This window comes from Rana temporaria, chromosome 12 (assembly GCF_905171775.1).
Source record: "Rana temporaria chromosome 12, aRanTem1.1, whole genome shotgun sequence".
NCBI lineage: Eukaryota > Metazoa > Chordata > Amphibia > Anura > Ranidae > Rana > Rana temporaria.
The window spans coordinates 106,312,272-106,337,881 of record NC_053500.1 but is presented as its reverse complement, the minus strand read 5'-3'; the positions used below and the strand labels follow the sequence as shown (position 1 = coordinate 106,337,881).

The following is a 25,610-nucleotide window of genomic DNA, read 5'->3' as shown; positions in this document are numbered from 1 at the left end:
CCAAATATGTACATTTAGGAAAGAATCCAGGCCTTTGCTTTAAAGCAATCTACTGAGCTGGAGGGAGTCTATTCCAAATTTTTACAGCTCTTACTGTGGAGAAACCTTTCCTTATTTGGAGATTAAATATTTTACTTTAGGCGTATAGAGTGTCCCCTTCTCCTCTCTGTTGACCTTAAAGTGAATAACACTCAACACCAAGGTCACAACATGGACCCCTAATATATTTGTACATATTGATCATATCCCCCTTAATCTCCTCTGTTCCTCTTATCTTTCCTCATAGCTGAGCTCCTCCATGCCTCTTATCTATTAGGTTGCCCTTCTCTGCACTTTCTCCAGTTTCCCGATATCCTTTTTGTGAACTGGTGCCCAAAACTGAAGTACAGGGGCAAAAAATATATCTCTCCTCTCCTCCCCTTCTCCCTCTCTCCCTCTCTCTCTCCTGGAATGTAAGTGGGCCCTGAGGACAGGGTTGATGACCACTGTGTTGGAGAACCTTCATGAACAAACAGCATCATGAAGGCCAAGGTACACACAGAGCGAGGTCAGGAATAAAGTTGTGGAGAAGTTTAAAGCGTTTAAACTTTAAATATCCCAAGCTTTGAACATCTCACGGAGCTCTGTTCAATCCATCATCCGAAAATGGGAAAGAGTATGGCACAACTGCAAACCTATCAAGACATGGCCATCCACCTAAACTGACAGGCCAGGCAAGGAGAGCATTAATCAGAGAAGCAGCCAAGAGGCCCATGGTAACTCTGGAGGAGCTGCAGAGATCCACAGCTCAGGTGGGAGAATCTGTCCACGGGACAACGATTATTTATGCACTCCACAAATCTGGCCTTATGGAAGTGTCATAAAAAGTCCTGTTTGCAAGAAGCCACGTGGGGGACACAGCAAACGCATAAGAAGGTACTCTGGTCAGATGAGACCAAAATTAAACTTTTTGGCCTAAAAGAAAAACGCTATGTGCGGCAGAAAACTAACCCTGCACATAACCCTGAACACACCATCCCCACCGTAAAAAATGGATGGAGTGGATGGAGCCAAATACAGGGAAATCTTAGAAGAAATCCTGTTTTGAGTATGCAAAAGACTTGAGACTGGGGTGGAGGTTCACCTTTCAGCAGGGCAACAACCCTAAACATATGGCCAAAGCTACAATGGAATGTTTTAGATCAAAGCATATTCATGTGTTAGAATGGCCCAGTCAAAGTCCAGACCTAAATCCAATTGAGAATCTGTGGCAAGACTTGAAAATTGCTGTTCATAGACACTCTCCATCCAATCTGACAGAGCTTGAGATATTTTGCAAGGAAGAATGGGCAAAAATGTCACACTTTAGATGTGCAAAGCTGGTAGAGACATTCCCAAAAAGACTTGCAGCTGTAATTGCAGAGAAAGGCGGTTCTACAAAGTGACTCGGGTGGGCGCTGAATACAAGTGCACACCACACTTAAACATATCTATTTATTTGTAAAAAAAACATTGAAAAACATTTCAAATTTTCTTTCCACTTCACAATTATGTGCCACTTTGTGTTTGTCTATAACATAAAATCCCAATAAAATACATTTTACGTTTTTGGTTGTAACATGACAAAATGTGGAGATACTTTTTCAAGGCATGTATGCATTTAGTTTATATACTTAGCTGTTTGCCTGGAGATCAGCTTAATCTACAATTCTTTTGGTATTTTTTTTTTCCACTGGTAGGAAACACTGGCAACTTTTATAAAGTGGCCAGAACATAATGCACCTGAGCAGGATGGTCAGAAGAGAGTTTCAGGAGCTGTGTGCCATCAAGACCCCCGGTGAGTTGCACAAAAAAATGGATTTGATGAACATCTAAAGCCTGTAATTTTAATGTTCTATAGCAGTGGTCATCAACCCTGTCCTCAGGGCCCACCAACAGGCTAGGTTTTATGTATTACCTTGGGGAGATGCAGACTAGAATACTGCAATCACTGAGCAGCAAATTATATCGCCTGTGACGTATTTCGGTTATCTTGCAAACCTGACCTGTTAGTAGGTTGATGACCACTGTTCTATAGTATTTAGCAGTTTTTAAAGCCTCATAACCACCCTTTAATGCCTGCCATGAATAGAACAATGGCACCACACAGTGCTCTTCACAAAAGAACAGTAGTGTTGTGATGTGTTAAGTTAACACATCATAAAAGTTTGTTAAAAAAAAAAAAAAAAATCATTCCTAAGTAGATGTAGCATCGGTCTGATTCTGCATCTGTCCCCCACTGTTTCATAAACTGAAAACCGAGCAATCAAAGACTGCTAATCACTGTCAGTCACCAGCTCTCTGCTCTGTCCCCCCACTGCTCACTGGCGCGCTGGACTGTGAAGGGGACGGGAGCTGCTGGCCCAGCGGCTCACTGAGAGGATCAGCCAGCTGCCGATCCAGGCATCTGGGTGGATTCTGGCTGTAAAGTCGTGATCGATCCAGAGCCTAGATCGGCTGAGTGACGTAAAGTCCACTGTTGCCTGAAAACGGGTCACGTGAGTGTAGAATGAACTGCACGCCTGTGATCCACTGAACTATAGCAATACTTCTCCTTTAAGTAGCATGAGGCATCGAAGCTTGTCAGCCATCTCTATTAATTTCAATAGCTCGGGCGAATGGGCAGAACGAGAGCTCAGAGATCATTCGTTCCTTTCTCATGTTTTAAAGGACACTTTTCTGTGTCTTAGCGGCAGCCTCTGCATCCTTGCCTATTCTGGATCCCTCTGTGCTCACTATTATTTTGGCTAAAGGCTCAGGGATGCCACCACAGTACCCGAAGCTGCAAAGATCCAGGAAGAGGTGCATCACGTATTCCCCCAGTGCCATCTTGTCTTCTTCCTGGAGCGGGTGCACATCGTTCATCCTGGATGCAGACGAACATCTCGAAACCTTCTCCTGGGACAGGCTCCCCGCTGCTGGCTGCAGCTCCTGGTTCCTCCCAAACAGCAGATCAGGATCCAGCAGCAATCACCAAGCCTATCCTGGATGCAATAGAGGGCTGTAAGGTGGTGCTCATGCTTCGCATTGACCATCTGGCCTCGGAGTGCACACTAATCCACCATGATCTGGATAAGATCAGAGGGTGACTTAGAGGCTGAAGATTGCATCAGCTCTGTGGAAGATTAATGGGACTTTCATAAGGTGTAGTTATCCAACCTGCAGTCACTGATTGGTTCCCTGCTGAGCAAGGTGGAGGATGCAGAAAATTGGCAGAGGAGTATAATTAGGGTGGTAGGTTTGCCATCTTTACTGGGTCCTTCTTTAAACAGCTGCTAGATATGCCAAATATCCCTTCTACTGAGGTTGTGGAGAGGGCTCACAGGGTCCCCACTGGCAATCGCCTCTCTGGCCCTCCCCCTAGACCCTTCCTGGTACACTTCTTAAATTTCCAAGACAGGGACATGATTCTTGCTGAAGCTAGGAAGTGACGGGAGTTGCAGTTTGAAAAAAACAAATCAATGCTTTTCCTAGATTTTTGTCGAAGACACAGAAACGCAATTAATCCCTCACCAAGGTTTGACGTAGGCTGAGTGAGAAAGACATAGCTTATAGTATGCTCGATCCAAGTCAGCAGCTCCAAGTACCATATCGGGGACCATGAAGTTCTTTGATATGCCCATAGGGGCCAACAAATGAATTGGCACCCTTTATACCTTTTGGATTTCTCACTGGGACATTGTTCCTGTTGCCTTGTATCCATGTTACTTTCTGTTGTAAGAGTCGTATTGACTTCTGAGCCTGAAGATCATTTGTTTTTCTGACTGCACTCGCCAGTATGAAGATTGTGGTTGCATGGTCCCATTACCGTGGCACAGTATTGTACAGTTCTGCCCTCTCACTCTTTAAAATACAGTATGTCCTTCTGCCTCCTATGGTTTGGAGCCTCGGTCCCTTTGCAGCTGTTTATTGAACTAGTAGACTTTTTTTTATTTATTATTATTGGTCACATTTCTTATATAATTGGGTAAAAATCAGAGTACAGGCTGTGTGTATCTGATTTTTTGGTGTGTGTTTAGTTTTACACAGCAGCAGTGAGTTCAAATGTTTTGTTGGTGAGTCGTGTGCAATATTTCCTTTTTACTTGCCTGCAATACCTCTTCTGTGAAGTTCTCTGAAATCCTTTGTTCCGGTTGTGGGTGCTTTATCCTGGTGGTTATTTACTCCAAAATTTATTTTATGTTGGTGTCCTCACTTAATTTGGTGTCATGGAACATCGGAGGCTTGAATGAAAGGTTTTGGGAGCCTTGATGTTCTAATACCTCAAACCTATCAAACCTCATATTGTTTTCCTACAGGAGAACCATTTGGATGGTAACCGAGTCTTGACCTTACACCGCCCATGGGTGCAGAGGGGTCTGCGTGCTACTTATTGTACCTATGCCCAGGGGGTGTCTATTTTGATTAGTAGGGCGGTCCCCTGTACCAGCCCATCAGGTTATCTTTGATCATGTGGGTCGCTACCTAATTGTTGTTGCTAATATCTTTACTTAGATGGTGTGTTTGAATGTTTGTTACACAGTAGGCAAGGTTGAAAAAAGACATAAGTCCATCAAGTCCAACCTATGTGTGTGATTTTATGTCCGTACCTGAGTACTCCCCATTTATCACTACCCTCTGAACTCGCCCATGTAGTCAGTTTTCAATACATGTACTCACCCTATGGTCCATAAATGCTTTTGTAAAATCCAGATACACCATGTCTACGAGCCTTCCTTTATCTAGATGGCAGCTTACCTCCTCATAGAATGTTAATAAATTGGTTTGGTAAGAACGATTCCTCATGAATCCATGCTGATTACTGCTAATGATTGTCCTTACTAAAATCTTGTATATACAGTCCCTTATCATCCCCTCCAAGAGCTTCCATACAATTTGATGTTGGGCTAACTGGTCTGTAATTCCCAGGGATATATCTTGGCCCTTTTTAAAATATTGTGCTACATTGGCTTTTCTCCAATCAGCTGGTACCATTCCAGTCAGTAGAATGTTCGTAAAAATTGGTCTGGCAATTACTTGACTGAGTTCCTTAAGGACCCTCGGGTGCAAGCCATCTGGTCCCGGTGACTTATTAATGTTACATTTTTGCAAGTCTAGTTCTAATTCTGTCCTCTGTTATCCTTGAGGGTGCTTCCTGTGACATGTTATGTGGATAAACATTGCAGTTTTGGTTACTGAAGCCCCCCAATTCCCTTGTGAAGACTGAGGAGGAGAATAAATTCAATACCTTCGCCATCTCCCCATCCTCGGTTACCAGATTCCCTTCATCATTCTTTATGGGACCAATATGATCCGACCTCCCTTTCCTATGTACCATCACCATTCCAGGTGCAAATATTGTATGACCTGTTGGGTAAATTGGCTTCCTGCATGCACCTTCCCCTTTCTAGCAGGAGATTTGAATGCAGTAGATGCTGCGCTTGACTCTTCTAACCTGACAAGGTCTTTCTCTTCGGAGTCTTGGGCGGCTACAGCCTCCTTGACTGAACTGTGGCCATGGAAACATCCTGATACTAGAAGTTATTCATTTATCTAAAACCTATGATCCTCCTCGATGATGTACTTGGCATTTGCTAATGCTTCCTTGTTACAAGTGGTGCAGGGTGCCAGCTATCTCCCAGGAGGTCTCTGACCAAACCCCCTTATCTATTCTCCTTGGATTCCTGTCACGGGTCAGGGATGGTGCAGGGTGACTTAGTCCGGGATATTAAGAGGTGGAGTCTTGTCTGCCCAGGTTGCACCTTCCTTTTCTAGCTATTGGGAGGACAATATCTCTCTTGTCTGCTCTTCCTGTGGTGTGGGACGTTTTTAAAATGTATATGCGGGGTCGATGGGGATGTCCGGTCTCTCCATCCCTGTTTGCGCTTATTATGGATCCTATTGCCATCACCCTTCCGAAGTCGCGGTGGTGGGGGCATTTGATGTGGGAGGCATCCATTAATGTACAGCTCTCTGTGCTGTTGACCTTTCTTCTTTTTTTTTTTTTTTGCCAAACCCTAGCCCTTCTGTGGGAGCAGTTTTACATTTTTTTTTTTATAATTTTGCCAAGTATTCTGATCTTAAGGGTAATTGGGTTAAGGCCAGTCGAGCCCCATCGATTGAAGGGGCTCGGGCCCAAGTGGACCACAATAGTCCTTTACCTTGGGTTTCCAGTTTTATGTATCTGGTGTTAAAGATTTTCCTTTTGAGTTGGGGGTTATACAGCACTTAACCTCCTGCCCTTGGTCCCTACTGTCAAATGCAGGCTGGACGTATGGCAGCATTTGCCTTATCCTTGGCCAGATCCGTCTTTTTTTTTTTTTTTTAAACATTTTTTTTTACCAGTTTTCCTATTTCCTGCGTAATTCTTCTTCTATCTGGGTCCCTCTATCATATTTTAAGAGAATTGACAGTCTTTTCAGTTTCTGCCTTTTTTCTCTTGTCTCATCCTAGGCTAGGGATTTGTGTTCTTCAAGAACCCTTGGGTCAGCGTAGCTTTGCCTTGCCGGACCTTTTATAAATATTTTTTACACAGACAAATGGTATTTGTGTGACGATGGCTGCTTAGGGATGATGGAGATGCAGTTAATGTTGGAAGCTTCTCTCCTGGGTTCATACGAAGGCCTTTCTAATTTGGACTGTTGGGGTCCCCAAGTTATCCTACCCCAAACTGAGTTTATGCATGCTACAGTGCATTAGACAAGGCACAGACGGTAATGCAACTGGAGGGGGTTGCATGTTCTCTCTTCTCTCCGTTTTTCTCTTTTTTTAGTGCCGTCTGGGATCCTATACTTTGAGCCCAATGTGGGATTAAACATGTGAAGAATATTGTTGAGGCAGGGACCTTCTGTACAGTTTGATCAATTGAAATCCAAATTTAGTCTCTCAAACTGGTACCTTTTCGCTACCTGCAGTTGGGACATGAATTTTGTCGCACAGTTTTTTGTTCTGTCACCCTGGAGGTTTGGTCCTTTTACTTGGATCAGCTTCTGTGTGCAGATGTAGTTAAACCTTTGTCAGAAGTCTATAAGGAATTGTTTACTGTGCGCCCAAAGGCACTTGATAAATGCAGTGAACAGTGGCTACCTTTTGATTCCCAATTTTCAAGGAGCTGATTGGGATATGTGCGATTACCCTTTCAAAACTCTGGTGTTGGATAGGGATTGCCTCATCCAATTTAAACTGCTTCACAGAATCTATTATACCCTGGCTAGACTAGACAGAATTTCCAGTTCTAGTTCCGCAGAGTGTCGGCGTTGCACATCCTCTCCAGATGGCTTTGACCATGTTTTCTGCCACTGTTTGAAGATACAGGAGTTTTGGCAATCTGTCACCCGTACTTTTCATGAGCTTGACTGCCCTTCCAATTCCTTTGACTATTTCAGTCTGTCTCCTAGGGCTTGTGGAGGAGCTTGCACCTCTTAGAGCGCAGAGGACGTTCCTATTTATCTCATTATTTCATCCTCAAAAGCCTATGTTACTGCACTGGAAAAAACCTGAGGCCCCTTCCTTGACATTTTGGAAAGGCTTGATTAATAAGGCTTTGCCTCCTATATAAAGCTACTTGCTCGAGCAGGGGTTGTCTGAGAAAGTGAAAGTGTGGCATGATTGGCTGTCTGCTATGACAACACTTGGTTTGAGGCTTCCCTGCTGACACCTACCTGATTAATATCTTTTTGATCTGTTCTATATGTTGCTACTTTATCTATTTCCTGGATTAAAGCCATATGGTATTTGTTTTCTTACCATGTGTAATAATGCTCTACAGTGGAGTCTACTTTTACTTTATTTATCCCTCCTGATCCGCTCTGTAGGATTTGTTGCACTGGTGGGAGGGAGGGAGGTGTGGGTGGTTAGTAGATCTTAGGCTTCTTTCACACTATGGATTGTATGTCCGTTTTATAATATCCGTATTACACCTATTAACGGACGTTTATTAACGGATTTAATAACGGATACATACGGATAAATATTTTACCGTTTATCCGTATATATCCGTATACATCCGTTATATCATTCCTTTCTAACGTCCGTTAATAAAAAACATTTCACCCTTTCTTGAAGTCCAGCTCCAGAAGTCGTATGGATATTCAGGGGGAACCCCGCCGTCAATTTAAAACAAAAATGACGTGCGGTTCCCGGTAAATATCCATAACCAGACCCTTCAGGTCTGGTATGGATATTCAGGGGAACCCCGCCGTCAATTTAAAACAAAAATGACGTGCGGTTCCCCCTAAATATCCATAACCAGACCCATTATCCGAGCACGTTGACCTGGCCGGCCGCAGAAAAGAGGGGGGGACAGAGTGCGGCCCCCCCTCTCTCTTGAACCACACCAGGCCACATGCCCTCAACATGGGGAGGATGTCCCCATGTTGATGGGGACAAGGGTCTCATCCCCACAACCCTTGCCCGGTGGTTGTGGGGGTCTGCGGGCGGGAGGTTTATCATCACTGGGGAAGACCAAGAAGAGGAAAGGTCTTTCCTCTTCTTGGTCTTCCCCAGTGACGTAGCAGAGGGTACGTCAGAGGGGGCGGGGTCACCTGACGGGTGGCTCTGCTTCCTCTATATAAGAAATGTCACAGCTTCAGCCGCTCATTCGCTGGGCTGTGCCCAGCGGTGAGAGGAGGTCCGGGATGCTGCTGCGCCGGATGGATGGATCTTTACATCGCCGGAGCGGAGATCACCCGACGCTGGATCTTCTCATCGCGGGAGATCACCCGCACCCGTCGCAGGATCAGGACAACGCAGGAAGCCGGGAACGAGTGGATTTTTCAGCGCTGGAGTTTTTTTTTTTTTTTTTTAATAAAGGACTTTATTCTTTTGTGTCGGTGTGTTTTTTTTACAATACTTTTTACTTCCTTCGTGAAATGGTAGAGGTACAGTGTACCCCATTACCATTTCACACAGGGGGGGGGGTCAGGATCTGGGGGTCCCCTTTGTTAAAGGGGTCTTCCAGATTCTGATAAACCTCCCGCCCGCAGACCCCCACAACCACCGGGCAAGGGTTGTGGGGATGAGACCCTTGTCCCCATCAACATGGGGACATCCTCCCCATGTTGAGGGCATGTGGCCTGGTGCGGTTCAGGAGAGAGGGGGGGCCGCACTCTGTCCCCCCCTCTTTTCTGCGGCCGGCCAGGTCAACGTGCTCGGATAATGGGTCTGGTTATGGATATTTAGGGGGAACCGCACGTCATTTTTGTTTTAAATTGACGGCGGGGTTCCCCTGAATATCCATACCAGACCTGAAGGGTCTGGTTATGGATATTTACCGGGAACCGCACGTCACTTTTGTTTTAAATTGACGGCGGGGTTCCCCTGAATATCCATACCAGACCTGAAGGGTCTGGTTATGGATATTTACCGGGAACCGCACGTCATTTTTGTTTTAAATTGACAGCGGGGTTCCCCTGAATATCAATGCTCAGTAAAATTAACGTCCGTTAACATAACGGACATTTACGGAGACATTTACTAACGTCCATGTGCCATAGACTTCAATGTTAAAATATAACGGACGTTAATATATCCGTTACTTGCAACGGACAAAAAATTGACAAAAAATAGTGCAAGACCCGTCACATATTCCGTTATAACTAACGTCCGTATGTTATAACGGACTATTACGGATCTTTACGGAACATAAAAAAATCCCATAGACTTTAATGATATTTTATAAAGGACGTATAACTTCCGTTTTTTAACATTATCTGACGGATTTTAAAACGGATTATTAAAACGGATTTATTTTGTAGTGTGAAAAGGGCCTTAGTTGAACTAGTTGTAACACTGGTTGCCAATGCGTTCTGTGCCTTGTCCATTGTCTTCTTTTTGTTGTACTGTGTTTGTTTTATTTGCTAAAACAATAAAAATAATGTTCCCAAAAACTGTAAAACGCCTATACTAGTCCTCCTCAGTGAAGATTTTGATGTGCAATGTGTGGCCCTCTTAGTTTATGGTCTTTGAGCAGAGTGTGTAACCAATAGCAATTGGGGAAAATTCATCAGCCAAAATCTGTTCATTCGAATTGGTTGCTATGGATTGTACATCATTGTCCGCAACTGCAATTTGTGAATAAAGAACAAGTTATTCCTACAGTGCCATCAAGATTATTACTTATGTGTAAGTGTAGGAATGTGTCGGTAAATTAAACACAAATGTATGTAGTTTTATTTGTCGTAGAGAATTTATTGCAGCTAGTGGCACTAATCTTGCTTGTAAACCGATGTCCCGTTTGAGTTGAAGCCAGCTTTTCTAACACGTGCTGTTCTATAGCTAACCTGCAGCAGTGATAAGTTGGCTTAGCCGTAGGAACATGGCTTTGACTTTCACATCAAAGCCTGTTAATTCCTAGGTAATGAATAATGTTTACATCTCTTCAATGCAAGCCCCTGCTGAGCCATTATTACCTCCTAGCCTATATCTAGGGTCATACATATATTAACACACAGACATTAAATGTTTGCATATGTAGGGGAGATTTTTAATGTTTAACCACTTCCATACCAGGGACTTACGCAGCTTCCCGCCCAAGCCAATTTTCAGCTTTCAGCACTGTCGCACTTTGAATGGCAATTGCGCGGTCATGCTACACTGTACCCAAACAAAATTGGCGTCCTTTTTTCCCCACAAATAGAGCTTTCTTTTGGTGGTATTTGATCACCTCTGCGATTTTTTTTTTTTTTTTGCGCAACAACTAAAAAAAGGCAGAAAATTTGGAAAAAAAATTACATTTTTATTTTTTTCTGTTAATTTTTTTGTAAATAAGTTTTCTCTTTCAATTATGGGCACTGATATGGCGGCACTAATGGGCACCGATGAGATGGCACTGATGGACATCGATGAGGTAGTACTGACGGGCACAGATGAGGTGGCACTGATTGGCGGCGCTGGTATGCGACACTGATGGGCACTCATAGGCGGCACTGATGGGCACACATAGGCGGCACTGATGGGCACACATAGGCGGCACTGATGGGCACACATAGGCGGCACTGATGGGCACTCATGGGCGGCACTGATGGGCACTCATGGGCGGCACTGATGGGCACTCATGGGCGGCACTGATGGGCACTCATGGGCGGCACTGATGGATACTTATGGGTGGCACAGATGGGCACTGATAGGTGGGCACTGGGCATGGATGGGCACTGTGGGGTGGCACTGATGGACACTGGGGTGGCACTGATGGACACTGGGGTGGCACTGATGGACACTGGGGTGGCAGCACTGATTTTTGCCAGGTTGCCAGTCAGTGCCCATTTGTGGGCACTGACTGGCATCTTTTTTTTTTTTTTTTATTATTTTTTTAGACTTTTTTTGTTTTTGTTTTTTGCTGGCTTTTTTTTTTTTTTGCCCACCCTGGTGCTCCAGGGTGGGCATCCCTGGTGGTCCAGTGTGGCGATCCGAGGGGGGGCTGCGCTGATAAACAATCAGCGCGAACCCCCCCTGTCAGGAGAGCCGCCGATCGGCTCTCCTCTACTCGCGTCTGTCAGACGCGAGTGAGGAAGAGCCATCGACGGCTCTTCCTGTTTACATCGTGATCAGCCGTGGTTGGACACGGCTGATCACGTGGTAAAGAGTCTCCGCCGGAGGCTCTTTACCGAGATCGGAGATGCAGGTTGTCAGACTGACACCCCGCATCACCGATCGCCGCGATGCGCGCCCCCACGGGCGCGCGCGGCATGAAATCCTGCAGGACGTTCTAGAACGTCCTGTCAGGATTTCATAACCACTTCCCGGACGTAAATCGGCTATAGGCCGGGCGGGAAGTGGTTAAAGCTGTTGGACTTGTTTGTAAATGCTGTGTCTGCCATTCGCATATTACTTTTGTCATGATGTCACTGTCACCCTCAATGTTCAATCAATGTTTACTGTTATACTTCGCATTGGACGTGGGCTTATGTTTCAGCTGACCTTGTTGATTTGATGTGTTAAAGGACTTGTGAGGAGCCGGCTTCCATCACACCACATGTCTGGCCTGATGACATCACGAAATGGCCGGTAAGTGTCATAGGGTTAGACAGAGTGCCATGCCTGTGGGTAAATGACCCATCAATGTTCTCACTATTGCTCATCTTTCTCTAGATATGCACATACCAGCCCAAAAATAACCACACTGGATTGAAGCACATGGACTGTGAAATTAAAGGACGGCCTTGTTGTATTGGTACTAAAGGAAGGTGAGGGTGCTGAATGAGTACAGAAAGTGTGACCAGCTTGCAAACAAAATGGTGGATTTTATTGGGGGGGGGGTATTTTTTAACACGTACATTTTGCTTATATGTGAAATCATCCTGATACTTATCTGAAGCCAATACCATTTCTTTATTTTTTTGTTATGGTAAGAAGTTCCTGCCCCTGTGCAGTTGTTATTGCTGTCTATCCCCATTAGGGAGATTTACTCTTATTTGTCCTGTGACAACTGGGACTAAAGTGAGGGAAATTCCTAAAATTTTAGTTGTTATCCGAACAAGAATAGAGGAGGAAACTTTTAGTGGGAAAACTTGTTGCTGTGACAACTGTCAATTTTCCCTCACTATTGGAAAGATTTCCTCTAATGCCATTAAAGAGTATTCTTTCTAATGGAACGCAGATGGTCAAAAAACTGAGTTTTTTTTTTTTTTTTTTGGTTTTGGTTTTTAATTCTGATTTTTAACATTTTACACTATACGGGATGAAGCCTAAGAACAACAATACAGGCAAAAAGCTGGGATGCTTTCATGCGTAATGGTTCAGAAGATGAGAAGCACGCCATCAATCAGGCTGCTGGCATGCAATAATCCAGGTTGCATGTAACTCTAAAATAGAGCCTTTATTGTTAAAACAATAGATGATATACAGTGGATATAAAAAGTCTACACACCCCTGTTAAAATGTCAGGTTTTGTAATGTAAAATAATTGAGACAACGATAAATCATTTCAGAACTTTTTCCACCTTTTTTATTGTGACCTATAAACTGTACAACTCAGATGGACAACAAACTGAAATCTTTTAGGTGGAGGACAAATAACTAAAATATGGTTGCATAGAGGGTGTAGACCCTTAAACTAATACTTAAAGCGGGGGTTCACCCCAAAAAATGTTTTAACATTACATTCAGCCGAATTGTCAGAATGACAATCGGCAGTTTTTTTTTTATTTCATTGCCGTACATACCGTATTTTCACCGCCGCTTCCGGGTATGTAATCTTCGGGACTGGGCATTCCTAATTGATTGACATCCTTCCGACTGGCGCATACAGCGCGTCACGAGTTGCCGAAAGAAGCCGGACTGCGAGTCGGCTCTATACGGCGCCTGCGCACCGACGTTCGGTTTCTTTCAGCAACTCGTGACGCGCTGTATGCGCCGGTCGGAAGGATGTCAATCAATTAGGAATGCCCAGTCCCGCAGATTACATACCCGGAAGCGGCGGTGAAAATACGGTATGTACGACAATCAAATAAAAAAAAAAAAAAGAATGTAATGCTAAAAAAAAATTTTTTGGGTGAACCCCCGCTTTAAAGGATAAAGGATCATTATCTCTGATAGAGAATTGAATGACGGAGAGTTACCTTAAACTCAATGGCTTAAAAACAGAACTTCTTCTGTTCCACGGCAACGGAAAAAGACTCGCTACGACAACATGGATGCCCCCGCCCATTTTGGGACAAACCATCACCCCTAGCACCAAAGTCAAAAGTCTTGGAGTCACTTTTGACTCCGACATGACAATGGATGCACAAATAAGTTCAGTAGTCAGCGGATCCCACCATCTGCTGCATCTACTACGTAGACTCATTCCCTTTATCCCAAAAGAAGACATAGCAGTCGTGGTGGGAACGATAATAAACTCCAGACTCGACTATGCAAACGCCCTTTACCCCGGACTCACAAAATACCAAATTGCTCGTCTACAAGTCGTCCAGAATACGGCGGCACGACTTGTAACAGGGAAAAAAACATGGGAATCAATCTCTCCCTCGCTTAGGTCCCTTCACTGACTGCCCATAAAAAGATCGAATCACGTTTAAGGCACTCTGCCTGACGCACAAATGTGTACAAAACAGTGCACCCCAATATCTATGCGAAAAATTTAAATGTCACAACCCAAACCGCGTCCTTCGATCTACCAACCAAAATCTACTCCAAATATCCAAGGCCCGATACAAGTCCAAAGGAGAACGAAGATTCGCAGTCCAAGGACCTCGACTATGGAACGCTTTACCAACCAGGAATCATCAGGCCTTCAGAAAAAAATAAAAACCCATCTATTCTGAAGGCAAAAAAATAGTAGGAAATGGATACGAGAAGCGCCTTGAGGCGATTCAGTTCGCATATGTAGCGCTATACAAGTTTCTCACTCACTTCGTTGAAGCACCTTTTTGTTTTGTTTTTTACAGCACTCTTTTTGGGTATGATTTGGCAATATTTGCCCACGCTTTGCAAAAACGCTCCAAAGCTGTCAGATTGCACGGTCATCTCCTGTGCACTCTTCAGATAACCCTACAGATTTCTCTTTCGTTCATAGACGGACACAGCATCCTTTGGGTTATGTTCTTCCTACCAGGAGATTTTAGGCAGAATTCTTACAGCACTTAAGGTGTTAAAACTTTCCTTCATGCCGCTCCTCCCAGGGGGCGTGGCTCCCCCAGGCATAACCCACACCCTGCTCCAGCAGCTTCAGTTTGTTTCTGCCTAACCGTCAGGAGAGTCAGGCTCTCTCTGGAGTCCTGGACTCTGGAGTTTTTTCTTGCAAATTTTTTATTTTTTTTTTGCATCTTGCGAGTTTTTTCCTCGCTTTTTTATTTTATTTTTGAATCCTGCGATTCTTCTATCAACAGCCGACTGGGTGACAGGCTGGGTCCTCGACCCTTGTAGTCCCCCCAGGTTCGGCCTTCGAGCGTGTGCCGGCCCTCAGCTCCGCTTTGGGACGTCCACGACAGGCCCCATTGCTCCAGGGGCGGCCGGGGAACTTCGGTTCTAGGGCACACATATGACCGGTCTCTATGGCCTTGTCACAGTGTGTCTGGCTGACAACCATGCCGTTCGCGGACGTTGGTCTGTCTGGGATACCTCCAGCCGGGTAGTCGCAGGACAGGTAAGTAGTGGCCCCTTACTCAGGTAAGTGGTCTGGCTGGAATGTTTTCCCTTGGGAGGTCGACTGAGGGTTTTTCCCTGCTTTCCTCTCTCCCTTATTCCTCTCCCTCCTTCCCCCTTTGGGTGACGGCTGTGCAGGGTTTTTTTTTTTTTCCCTGGGGCTCATATTTTTTTCACTCGGGTATGGCTGGGGCTGTTCTGTGTCGCTGCAGGGGACTGTGGTGGTCATTCTGGGCATTTTTGTGTGTGCTGTGTGCTGTTTTGGTGTACTGTCTTTTTTGGGTACACTGTCTTTTTAAAACTGCGCAATGGCGGCCATTTTGCCGGAGCCGCGCTTGTATTATTCGGCGGCCATTTTCTTGTGGCCGGCGCCGTTTTCGGCACTAGTTCGGCCTCTAGTGGCCGTTTCGGCGGGGAAAAAAGACCGCAAATCCTCTGAGGGGACAGACGCAGCGCTGCAGCTTCTCCTCAGCACACACTTGTCCTTCACAGACCGCGCTGTACCAGGGGGGTGGTGAGTCTCAGGGGGCCCCAGACTGTGCTCTAGCGGCCGGGAGGTGACCTGTGGGGGACTTTTTTCCTGCCATTGGCAGTGGGGGTGACACGGCAGCTGCAATATGGAGCCTGAATCAGGCCCCTCATTCCTCACAATGCCGGAATTAACCCTTAGCGCCCCTTCCCCTGCCACATCTGTTGAATCGGTGTCGGCTGTCCTGGAATCTTTTCTCACCAGGTTTGAAGCTGCCAGTGCTGGATTGGGGGGTAAAAAGCGCCCCCCCCAGAGGCTGTTTCTGGGGATATCTCTGACGCAGAATCTGATAACGCTGTTGCTGCTTCTGGTTCTGTCATGTCAGAGGATGCGGGCTTAACCCACATGGACAGCGAGGATGACTCTGCTGCGGAGTCTGCTGACAAGGAATTTGTTGGAGCTCTTATAACTGCGGTACGTGAGACTCTTCATTTAGAGGATGTGGCGGAGACACCAGCGGTGTCAGTCCCTTTTGGATTCCGCAAACCACCGCGTACCGCTAAGGTATTCCCTTGTGTTCCTTATTTGGACAATTTGTTGTATAAGGAATGGGATACACCGCAAAAGGCTTTTACTGTTCCTAAAAGCTTTGCTACCCGTTACCCCCTGGAGGAGGACTTTTTAAAAAAGTGGGTCACTCCTCCGTCGGTGGACCCTCCTGTGTCCAGACTGAGTAAGGCTACTACGTTGCCTGTGGAGGGGGCTCCTGCTTTCAAGGACCCCGCTGATAGGAGAGTGAAGGCCGTGGCCCGCTCCCTGTTCTCGGTGGTGGGTTCGGCGGTAAGGCCGGCTCTGGCCGGCGCCCTGGTTGCTCAGACGCTAACTGAAAGGGCGAAGCTCCTGCTGCAGGATCTGGAGGTCCAGGGTGCTTCCGAGTCCTCTAGGGACCTGGCTGAGCAGTTGATTCAGGGTCAGAAGTTTCTCTGTGAGGCGGCTATGGATTCGATTCCTTTGCTTTCCAGGGCTTCTGTCTACGCAGTGGTTCTGCGCCGCCTTATATGGCTGAAGTGCTGGTCGGCTGACCAGTCCTCGAAAAAGGCCTTGGTGGATTTGCCCTTTAAGGGCGGACGGCTCTTTGGGGCATCCCTGGATGACATCATTAAGGATGCCACTGGAGGTAAGAGCACCTTGCTTCCTCAGTCGGGGAAGGGTAAGGAACCTCGCCGCAAGCAAGGTCCTACTTTTACTACCCCTAAGCGTTTTTTTCGTGCGCCCAGCGCGGCTGGAAAAGGTCCGCAAGGGGCAAAAGCCCCTGCTGCCGGGCGTAAGCGCCCCTGGTTTAACAAACCAAACAAGCCTGCGGACAAGCCTGCTTCCGCATGAAGGTCTGCCCCCGCCCGGGTCTCGGGTGGGGGGACGGCTTCACGACTTCGCGGATCGGTGGAATTCTCTTCTGACCGACCGTTGGGTTTGCGAGGTGGTCGCCTCGGGGTACAAGATAGAGTTCCTCTCTTGTCCCCCAAACAGATTTTTTCCATCCAACCTCCAGCTTCCTCCGGATCGTCGGCTAGCCCTGTCCGGGGCTGTCCAGGATCTTCTGGACAGAGGGGTGGTTGTGCCGGTTCCCTCGCTGGAACGGTTTCGGGGGTTCTACTCCAATCTGTTCGTGGTTCCCAAGAAGGGAGGGGTTCGCCCTGTCCTGGACCTAAAGGCCCTCAACTCCTTTGTCAAGGTGCAGCGATTCAGGATGGAGTCGGTCCGTTCTATCATAGCGGCCCTCCACCAGGGGGACTTCATGGCATCCTTGGACATCATGGACGCATACCTGCATGTCCCCGTTTGCACAAGCCACCAAAGGTATCTGCGTTTTGCGATCGGGGAGGACCACTATCAATTCGTGGCCCTCCCGTTCGGGCTGGCGTCGGCACCACGGGTGTTCACCAAGGTGCTCGCCCCGATCCTGGCCTTGCTAAGGCAGCGAGGGATCGCTATCGTGGGATACCTGGACGACCTTCTCCTGAGAGCTTCTTCAAGCTCAGAGTTAGAGGAGGACGTGTCCATCACGTGTCGGACTCTGCAGGAGTTCGGCTGGCTTCTGAATCTCAAAAAATCAGTGTTGGTTCCGTCCCAGAGGCTGGAACACCTGGGGCTGGTTTTGGATTCGGGGGAGGCAAAAGTGTTCCTCCCATCGGAAAAACTGCGGACCCTGCAATCTGCAGTGAGACAGTTGTCGACCCAGAAGTGGTCGTCTCTTCGCTTCTGCATGCGGGTTCTGGGTCTGATGGTGGCCTCCTTCGAGGCGGTTCCGTATGCCCAATTCCACACCAGGGTACTACAGAAGGAGATTCTGTCACGATGGGACAGGGTCCCATCTTCTCTGGATCGCCAGATTCGGTTGAGCCATCTGGCCAAGTCTTCCCTGGCATGGTGGCTGACGTCTCCGGTGCTTCGGTCCGGGAAGTCTTTTCTTCCGTGCCGCTGGACAGTGGTCACGACGGATGCCAGCCTCTTCGGCTGGGGGGGCGTCTGGGGCACCCAGTCAGCCCAGGGGCGCTGGACTCAGGAGGAGTCCCGCCTGCCGATCAATATCCTGGAGCTCCGAGCGATCAAGCTGTGCCTTGTCAGGTGGTCCCTGGAGCTGCAGGGCCGTCCTGTCAGGATCCAGTCCGACAACGCCACGGCCGTGGCGTACGTCAATCATCAGGGCGGCACAAGGAGCTCGGCCGCGGCGACGGAGGTCGCTCACATACTTCGGTGGGCCGAAAGGTCCGTTCCGGCCCTGTCAGCGGTATACATTCCGGGAGTTCTGAATTGGCAAGCCGACTTCCTAAGTCGCACGACTCTGGATCAAGGGGAGTGGTCTCTCCACCCGGAGGTTTTTCAGATCCTGTGCCAAAAATGGGGCACTCCAGACGTGGACCTTCTGGCGTCCCGTCTCAATCGGAAGGTACCACGGTTTGTGGCCAGGTCAAGGGACCCGTGGGCAGACGCGTCAGACGCGTTAGTGGCTCCCTGGGGTCAATATCGCCTGATTTACGCCTTCCCTCCTCTAAGGCTCCTACCCCGCCTGCGCAGGGTGGAAGCCGAAGGGATTCCAACGATCCTGATCGCCCCAGATTGGCCGCGTCGCTCTTGGTACGTGGACCTGGTACGTCTGGTACGTCTGGTGGCAGACGCCCCCTGGCGCCTGCCTCTGAGGGAAGATCTCCTGTCTCAGGGCCCGATCTTCCATCCTGCTTTACGGTCACTGGCTTTAACGGCGTGGCTGTTGAGAACCAGGTACTGAAGGACTGGGGCCTGTCGGGCCCGGTAATCTCTACCATGATGCGTGCACGGAAGTCCACTTCTCGAAAAATTTATCATCGTACATGGAAAGCATACATCTCTATGTGTGAGGAGATGAAGTGGCACCCCCGTACTTACGTGGTGTCCCGGATCCTGCTGTTCCTACAGCGGGGAGTGGACCAGGCTCTTGCCTTGAGCACGATCAAGAGTCAGATTTCTGCTCTGGCTGTTTATTTTCAGCGTCCCGTGGCAGCGCACTCTTTGGTTCGCACGTTTGTGCAGGGGGTCCGGCATGTGGCCCCCCCGGTGCGCCCTCCACTACCTTCTTGGGTCTTGAACTTGGTCCTCTCGGCGCTTCAGCGTGCCCCCTTTGAGGACATTCGGGAGATCCCCTTGCTGACTTTGTCGCAGAAGGTGGTCTTTCTGGTAGCTATTACCTCTATCAGACGAGTGTCTGAACTGGCGGCCTTGTCTTGCAAGGCCCCCTACTTGGTCATCCATCAGGATAAGGCGGTGCTGCGCCCGCGACCTTCTTTTCTTCCGAAGGTCGTTTCGGCCTTTCACATTAACGAGGACATTGTTGTTCCATCATTATGTCCTCAGCCGAAGAACCCGAAGGAAGCCGTTTTACATTCTCTGGATGTGGTTCGGGCCCTTCGAGTTTACTTGTCGGCGACAGCTCCGTTCCGGAAGTCGGACTCGCTGTTCGTGTCTGTGTCCGGTCCCAGTAAGGGCCTGGCAGTCTCGTCGGCCACCATTTCCAGGTGGATCCGACAGGTTGTGCTTCAGGCCTACGCCCTGAAGGGGCGGGCGCCTCCCTTTCGGGTCACGGCGCATTCGACCAGGGCGATTGGAGCCTCCTGGGCTTTCCGACACCAAGCCTCTGTGTTACAGGTGTGTAAGGCTGCGACCTGGTCGTCGGTCCACACTTTTTCAAAGTTTTATAAGGTGGATGTGAGTGCATCTTCTGATGCCTCATTCGGCCGCAGGGTGTTACAGGCGGCAGTTTAAGGTTGGAGTTCCTCCGTTGAGTAACTCCGGTTTTGTTTGGGGTGTAACCTGTTGTTTGCTGTGTTATTTTTCCCACCCCTCGTTTTTTTGACACTGCTTGGGGACGTCCCTAAGGTCAAAGGATGCTGTGTCCGTCTATGAACGAAAGAGAAAAAGGGATTTTTGTACTCACCGTAAAATCCATTTCTCTGAGTTCATAGACGGACACAGCACCCACCCCTCCTTGGTTTGTACTGCTTGTTACGAACTGAAGCTGCTGGAGCAGGGTGTGGGTTATGCCTGGGGGAGCCACGCCCCCTGGGAGGAGCGGCATGAAGGAAAGTTTTAACACCTTAAGTGCTGTAAGAATTCTGCCTAAAATCTCCTGGTAGGAAGAACATAACCCAAAGGATGCTGTGTCCGTCTATGAACTCAGAGAAATGGATTTTACGGTGAGTACAAAAATCCCTTTTTTCAATCGGGTTCAGGTCTGGGCTCTGGCTGGGCCATTCTAAAACTTTAATCTTCTGGTGAAGCCATTCTTTTGATTTGGATGTATGCTTTGAGTCATTGTCATGCTGAAAGCCTGAAGGCTATGTGCCAATATTGACTGTTCATAATTCCCTCTACCTTGAAGGCCCCTATTACAGCTGCAGAAAAACGGCCCCAAAGCATGATGCTGCCACCACCATGCCTCTTTTGGTGATGTGCATTGTTCTTTTTGCACCAAACAAATCTTTTCGAATTATGGCCAAAAAGTTCAACCTTGGTTTCATCAGACCAGAACACATTTTCCAACATGCTTTTGGGAGACTTTAGATAAGTTTGCAAAATTTAGCCGGGCTTGGATGTTTTTTTTTTTTTTCATAAGAAAATGCTTTCATCTTGCCACTCTGCCCCATAGCCCAGACATATATAGAATACAGGAGATTTTTGTGACATGTACCACACAGCCAGAACTTGCCAGATATTCCTGCAGCTCATTCAGTGTTGCTGTAGGCCTCGCGTGTGCGCGCGTGTGTGTAAACGCACAAATCCTCGTTCTGATAGGAGAGAAGAGACAGATCTGCTGTTTGTAGTAATTGCAAACAGCAGCGATATGTCTCATCCCCCAGTCAGTTTCATCCCTCCACAGTAAAACATTTACTAGGAAACACATTTAACCCCTTAATCACCCCTACTGTTAAACCCTTCCCTGCCAGTGACACTAATCTGTGTATTTTTATAGCACTTATCGCTGTATAAATGTCAATGGTGTCAAAAGTCTCCGATCTGTCTGCCGCAATGTCTCAGTACCGATTAAAATAGTAAATCACCACGAGAGAAAAAAAGTGGGACGACATAATTTTGAAATTGATAGCATGTCAAAAAAGTTGGGACAGGGCCATGTTTACCATGGTGTTGCATCCCTCTTTTAACCACACTCTTTAACCACTTAAGCCCCGGACCATTATGCAGCTAAAGGACCAGGCCCCTTTTTGCGATTCGGCACTGCGTCGCTTTAACTGACAAATACCGTGTGACATAAAGAATTGCAACACCCACCATTGTTATCTTCTAAGACCTCTTCTTTTAAAAAACATATAAGTGGTTAAGAAAAACTTTTTGCAATAAGTCGGCCTCCTTCAGTATAGAACTACCGTGCGACATTCTGTCAGGTCAGATGTGCACAACATTACCCTTGGTTCTTTGCTCTAATTATTTCTGCACCTGTAGTAAAACTGGCACTGAATGTTTATTATATGGCATTCTTTCCTTCCCTGTATAGGCAGTGGAGGACCGTCAACACTACAGTTGGTGTATGTTAGGCTATTGAAGGATTCTTTATGGTTGTAAGTGTGCTAATGTGTTGCATATTCATTTCTTTTTCTTTTAGTTGTGAAATAACAACTCGGGAGTATTGTACTTTCATGCATGGATATTTTCATGAAGAGGCAACACTTTGTTCACAGGTCAGTGATCATCACTTTGTAGGATTAACAATGAGATTGTGTAGACCAACTGTATAATCATTTAAATATGACATAAATATTTTATTACATACACATGACATTAATAATAGTCTATATTAGCCCACCAGCTGGCCAGAGACCCGAAAACAGCTTTGATCGGGTCTCGGATGTAGTAACCCAGAAGCAACGTCACCACCGGTTTACTCTGGAGCCAATCGCACCAGTTTTCAAAATGTTAAAATTATTACAAAATGCAAATCTTGGAGTTTTGAATACTTTTAATTGCATAAGAAGGGGTTTGGGGTCTTATAGACCTCAGATCGCTCCATAAGAGTACCTGTCACTGCCTATTACTGTCACAAGGGATGATTACATTCATTGTGACAGCAGTAAAAGTGATAAATATTTTTTTTAAGGGACAGTGAAAAAAAAAATATATATATAATATTTTTTAAAGGGCCCCATCCCTCCGTGCTCATGCTCCAAAGCGAACTCATGCGCAAGTTGTGCCCACTAATGTAAACAGTGTTTACAGGGTATCGCTGCGATCGTTGGAGCGAGAGCAATAATTCTATCGCAAGATGACCTCTGTAACTCTAAACAGGCAACTGTTTAAAAAAAGTGACGTCTATGTAACGTAGTTTGTCGCCATTCCATTTGTGCGCAATTTTAAAGCATGACATGTTGGCTATCTATTTACTTGGCGTTAACATCATCTTTCACATTCTACAAACAAATTGGGCTAACTTTACTGTGCATTTTTTCCCAAGACCTCTGCGCAAATACAGTGTGACATAAAATATTGCAAACGACGCCATTTTATTCTCTATGGTCTCTGCTAAATATATATATATAATATAATATAATGTTTGGGTGTTCAAGGTAATTTTTTGGAAAAAAAATCCAGATTTTTAAGCAACAAATGTCAGAAAAAGGCCTGGTCTTCAAGTGGTTATGCAGCTCCTGATCATGGATCCTGGGACCAATCCGGTGTGACATGCAAAGAAACAGAACAGCAAGAGCGCGGGATCAGTATCTAAAATAGACTCTTTGACAAATATTGACACTCACATCTAAGCAACCTGTGTCCAGCTCATGAGGCTGAGAGCAGGTCCAGACAAGTCCTGCAGGACAGTGTCAGAAGCCATGAATCAGAACGAGACGGAAGTACAGTTAAATCACACTTGTTTATTAATAATAATAAAAAGATAAACAGAGTAAGCGTAGTCAAAACCTAGCCAGAGTTCAGGAACCAGATCGGATAGTCAGCCAAGCCAAATGTCATAGAGCCAGAGAAGAACGTAGTAGAACAGCAAGCAGGATCCGGAGCCAGAAGGGATGTCAGCCAAACAAGTCTTCAACAGGAATGCAGGAGGTCTCTGTGATGTTGAATAAGGCAAAGGCAGAGATCATCTGAACTGGAAGGCTTAAGTAGGCAGGACTGACGAGCAGAATCATCAACAGGTGAGTCACTAAGTAGAGATAGGAGCTGACAATTAGCCGAAAGCTGAGCGGCCAGCTCAGAGATTGAAGGGCTGAGCCCAGCCCTGACAGTACCCCCTCCTCAATGACCCCTCCCCCTCAGAGGCGCACCGGGCTTGAGGGGAAAATGTCTATGGAAATCACGGAGGAGGAAAGGGGCATGCATGTCCGAGGATGAGACCCAAGAGCGTTTCTCCGGACTGTACCCTTTCCAATGCACCAGGTACTTTATGCGCCCACGGAACCTACGGGAGTCAACAATGGTTTGTACTTCATACTCCTCATGGTTCTGAACCTGTATAGGGTAAGGACGTGGCAAAGAGGTTGCAGACCAAAGGTTTCAATGAGGAGACATAAAAACACATTTGAGATGCGCATACTAGGAGGAAGGTCCAATGCGTAAGCCACTGGGTTAATTCTGCGAAGGATACGGAAAGGCCAGCCCAATAAACCAAAACTTTAGAGAAGGAACACGAAGTCGGAGGTTGCGAGATGACAACCAGACTCTGTCCCCAACCTGGTTGGAAGGCGCAGGCAGGCGTCTGTGGTCAGCATGAAGTCTGTACCTATCGTTAGCATGTCGGAAAGCCTCCTGGACGTGTGCCCAAGTGGAACAAAGACCATGGAGATGCTCCTTTTAATGTAGGAATACTCTGTGGAACAAACAAGTTGGGCAACATGGAAGGTTGGAAACCATAGTATGCCGTAAACAGGGATAATCTGGAAGCAGAATTCAAGGCACTATTGTGAGCAAACTCCGCCCACGGTAAGAGGTCTGACCAGTTGTTATGATGGTCAGAAATATAGCAACGTAGGAATTGCTCCAAGGACTGATTGGCTCATTCTGCAGTCCCATTAGACTGCGGGTGATACGCAGAGGAAAAAGCAAGCTGAATTCCCAACTGTGCACAAAAAGCTCTCCAGAACCAGGATGCAAACCGACTACCCCTGTCTGAGACAATCGCCTTGGGTAGACCGTGTAAGCGAAAGATCTTTTGAGAAAAAATGGAAGCCAGTTAGAAGTGGGCAGCTTCCTAAGTGGAATACAATGAGAAATTTTCGAGAACCGGTCAACCATTATAAGGATAACTGTCCCCCCCTGGGAGTTGGGTAACTCCACAATGAAATCCATAGACAGGTAGGTCCAGGATCTCTCTCCGTTGGGTATGGGTTGTAGGAGGCCCACTGGAAGGTGTAGTGAAGTCCTACTCTGTGAACACACGGAACAGGCAGCTACTAAGGCGGTTACATCAGCACATTGACTAGGCCACCAGAATTGTTGGGAAATGACCCAAGAGAGTTGATTCTTCCCAGGGTGGCCAGCAGCCTTGGGAGAATGGTAAGTCTGGAGCACGGCAGTACGGAGACTCTCTGGGACAAAACAACGGTCACACGGTTTCTCAGGAGGAGCATCGGCCTGAGCAGCAAGAATTTTTTTACCCAATGGAGAAGTGAGACTGGTGCGAACTGTAGCCAGAATACGATCAGGAGGAATCGCAGGAACCGGAACCGACTCCCTCTTGGAAGTGGAGGAAAATTGTTGTGACAAGGCATCAGCCCTTACATCTTAGTACCGGGTAAGAATGAGACAATGTAATTAAAACATTGCGCCCTTCTGGGAGAGAGGTGTTTAGCCTCAGACAAGAATGTGAGCTTCTTATGGTCAGTAAGAATTAGAACCGGCACAGTGGTACCCTCGAGGAGATGTCTCCATTCTTTCAGAGCTAAAATGATCGCCAACAGCTCTCTATCACCAATCTCGTAATTGCGCTCCACAGGTGACCGTTTCTTGGAAAAGTAGCCACACTGATGCATAGCGCTCTCAGAGCTAGGATGTTGAGACAGAAGGGCACCAACTCCAGTCTTGGAAGCATCAACTTCAGGAAAAAAGCCAACATAAGATCAGGATGTGCCAACACAGGAGCAGAAACAAGAGCAGCTTTAGATTCTCAAAGGCCTTCATGGACTCCGGAGACCAACTCTGTGGGTTACCGTCCTTTCTGATCATATCAGTCAGAGATGAGAAGTTACGAATAAACTTCCGATAATAGTTGGCAAAGCCAAGGAAACGCTGCAGAGGACGTAAACCCAGGGGTCGAGCCACTTTAGGACTGCTGAAAGTTTCTCTGGGTCCATCGAAAAACCAGCAGTGGAAATGACATGCCAGCCTAGGAATTTAACCTGTTCACGATGAAATTTGCACTTCTCCAATTTACAATGGAGATTGTTCTCTCTGTTTCTGAAGTACACGACAGACATCTGTGTGGTGGCTCTCCAGGGACTTGGAAAATATGAGGATATCGTCGAGATAAACTACCACACATAACTGCAACAAATCTCGGAGGACATCGTTA

At 46.9% G+C, this 25,610-nt stretch overlaps 1 protein-coding gene across 1 annotated transcript in view; it reads left to right on the top strand.

Moving 5' to 3' along the window:
- RHBDF2 (rhomboid 5 homolog 2) overlaps window positions 1-25,610 on the top strand; it is a 183,415-nt gene that overhangs the window by 144,519 nt on the left and 13,286 nt on the right. Inside the window, exons 13-16 of the mRNA XM_040330100.1 lie at window positions 1,719-1,816; window positions 11,937-12,000; window positions 12,085-12,179; window positions 21,699-21,774. Of these exons, the coding sequence (XP_040186034.1) occupies window positions 1,719-1,816; window positions 11,937-12,000; window positions 12,085-12,179; window positions 21,699-21,774 (333 nt within the window). The remainder of the gene's footprint in view (window positions 1-1,718; window positions 1,817-11,936; window positions 12,001-12,084; window positions 12,180-21,698; window positions 21,775-25,610) is intronic.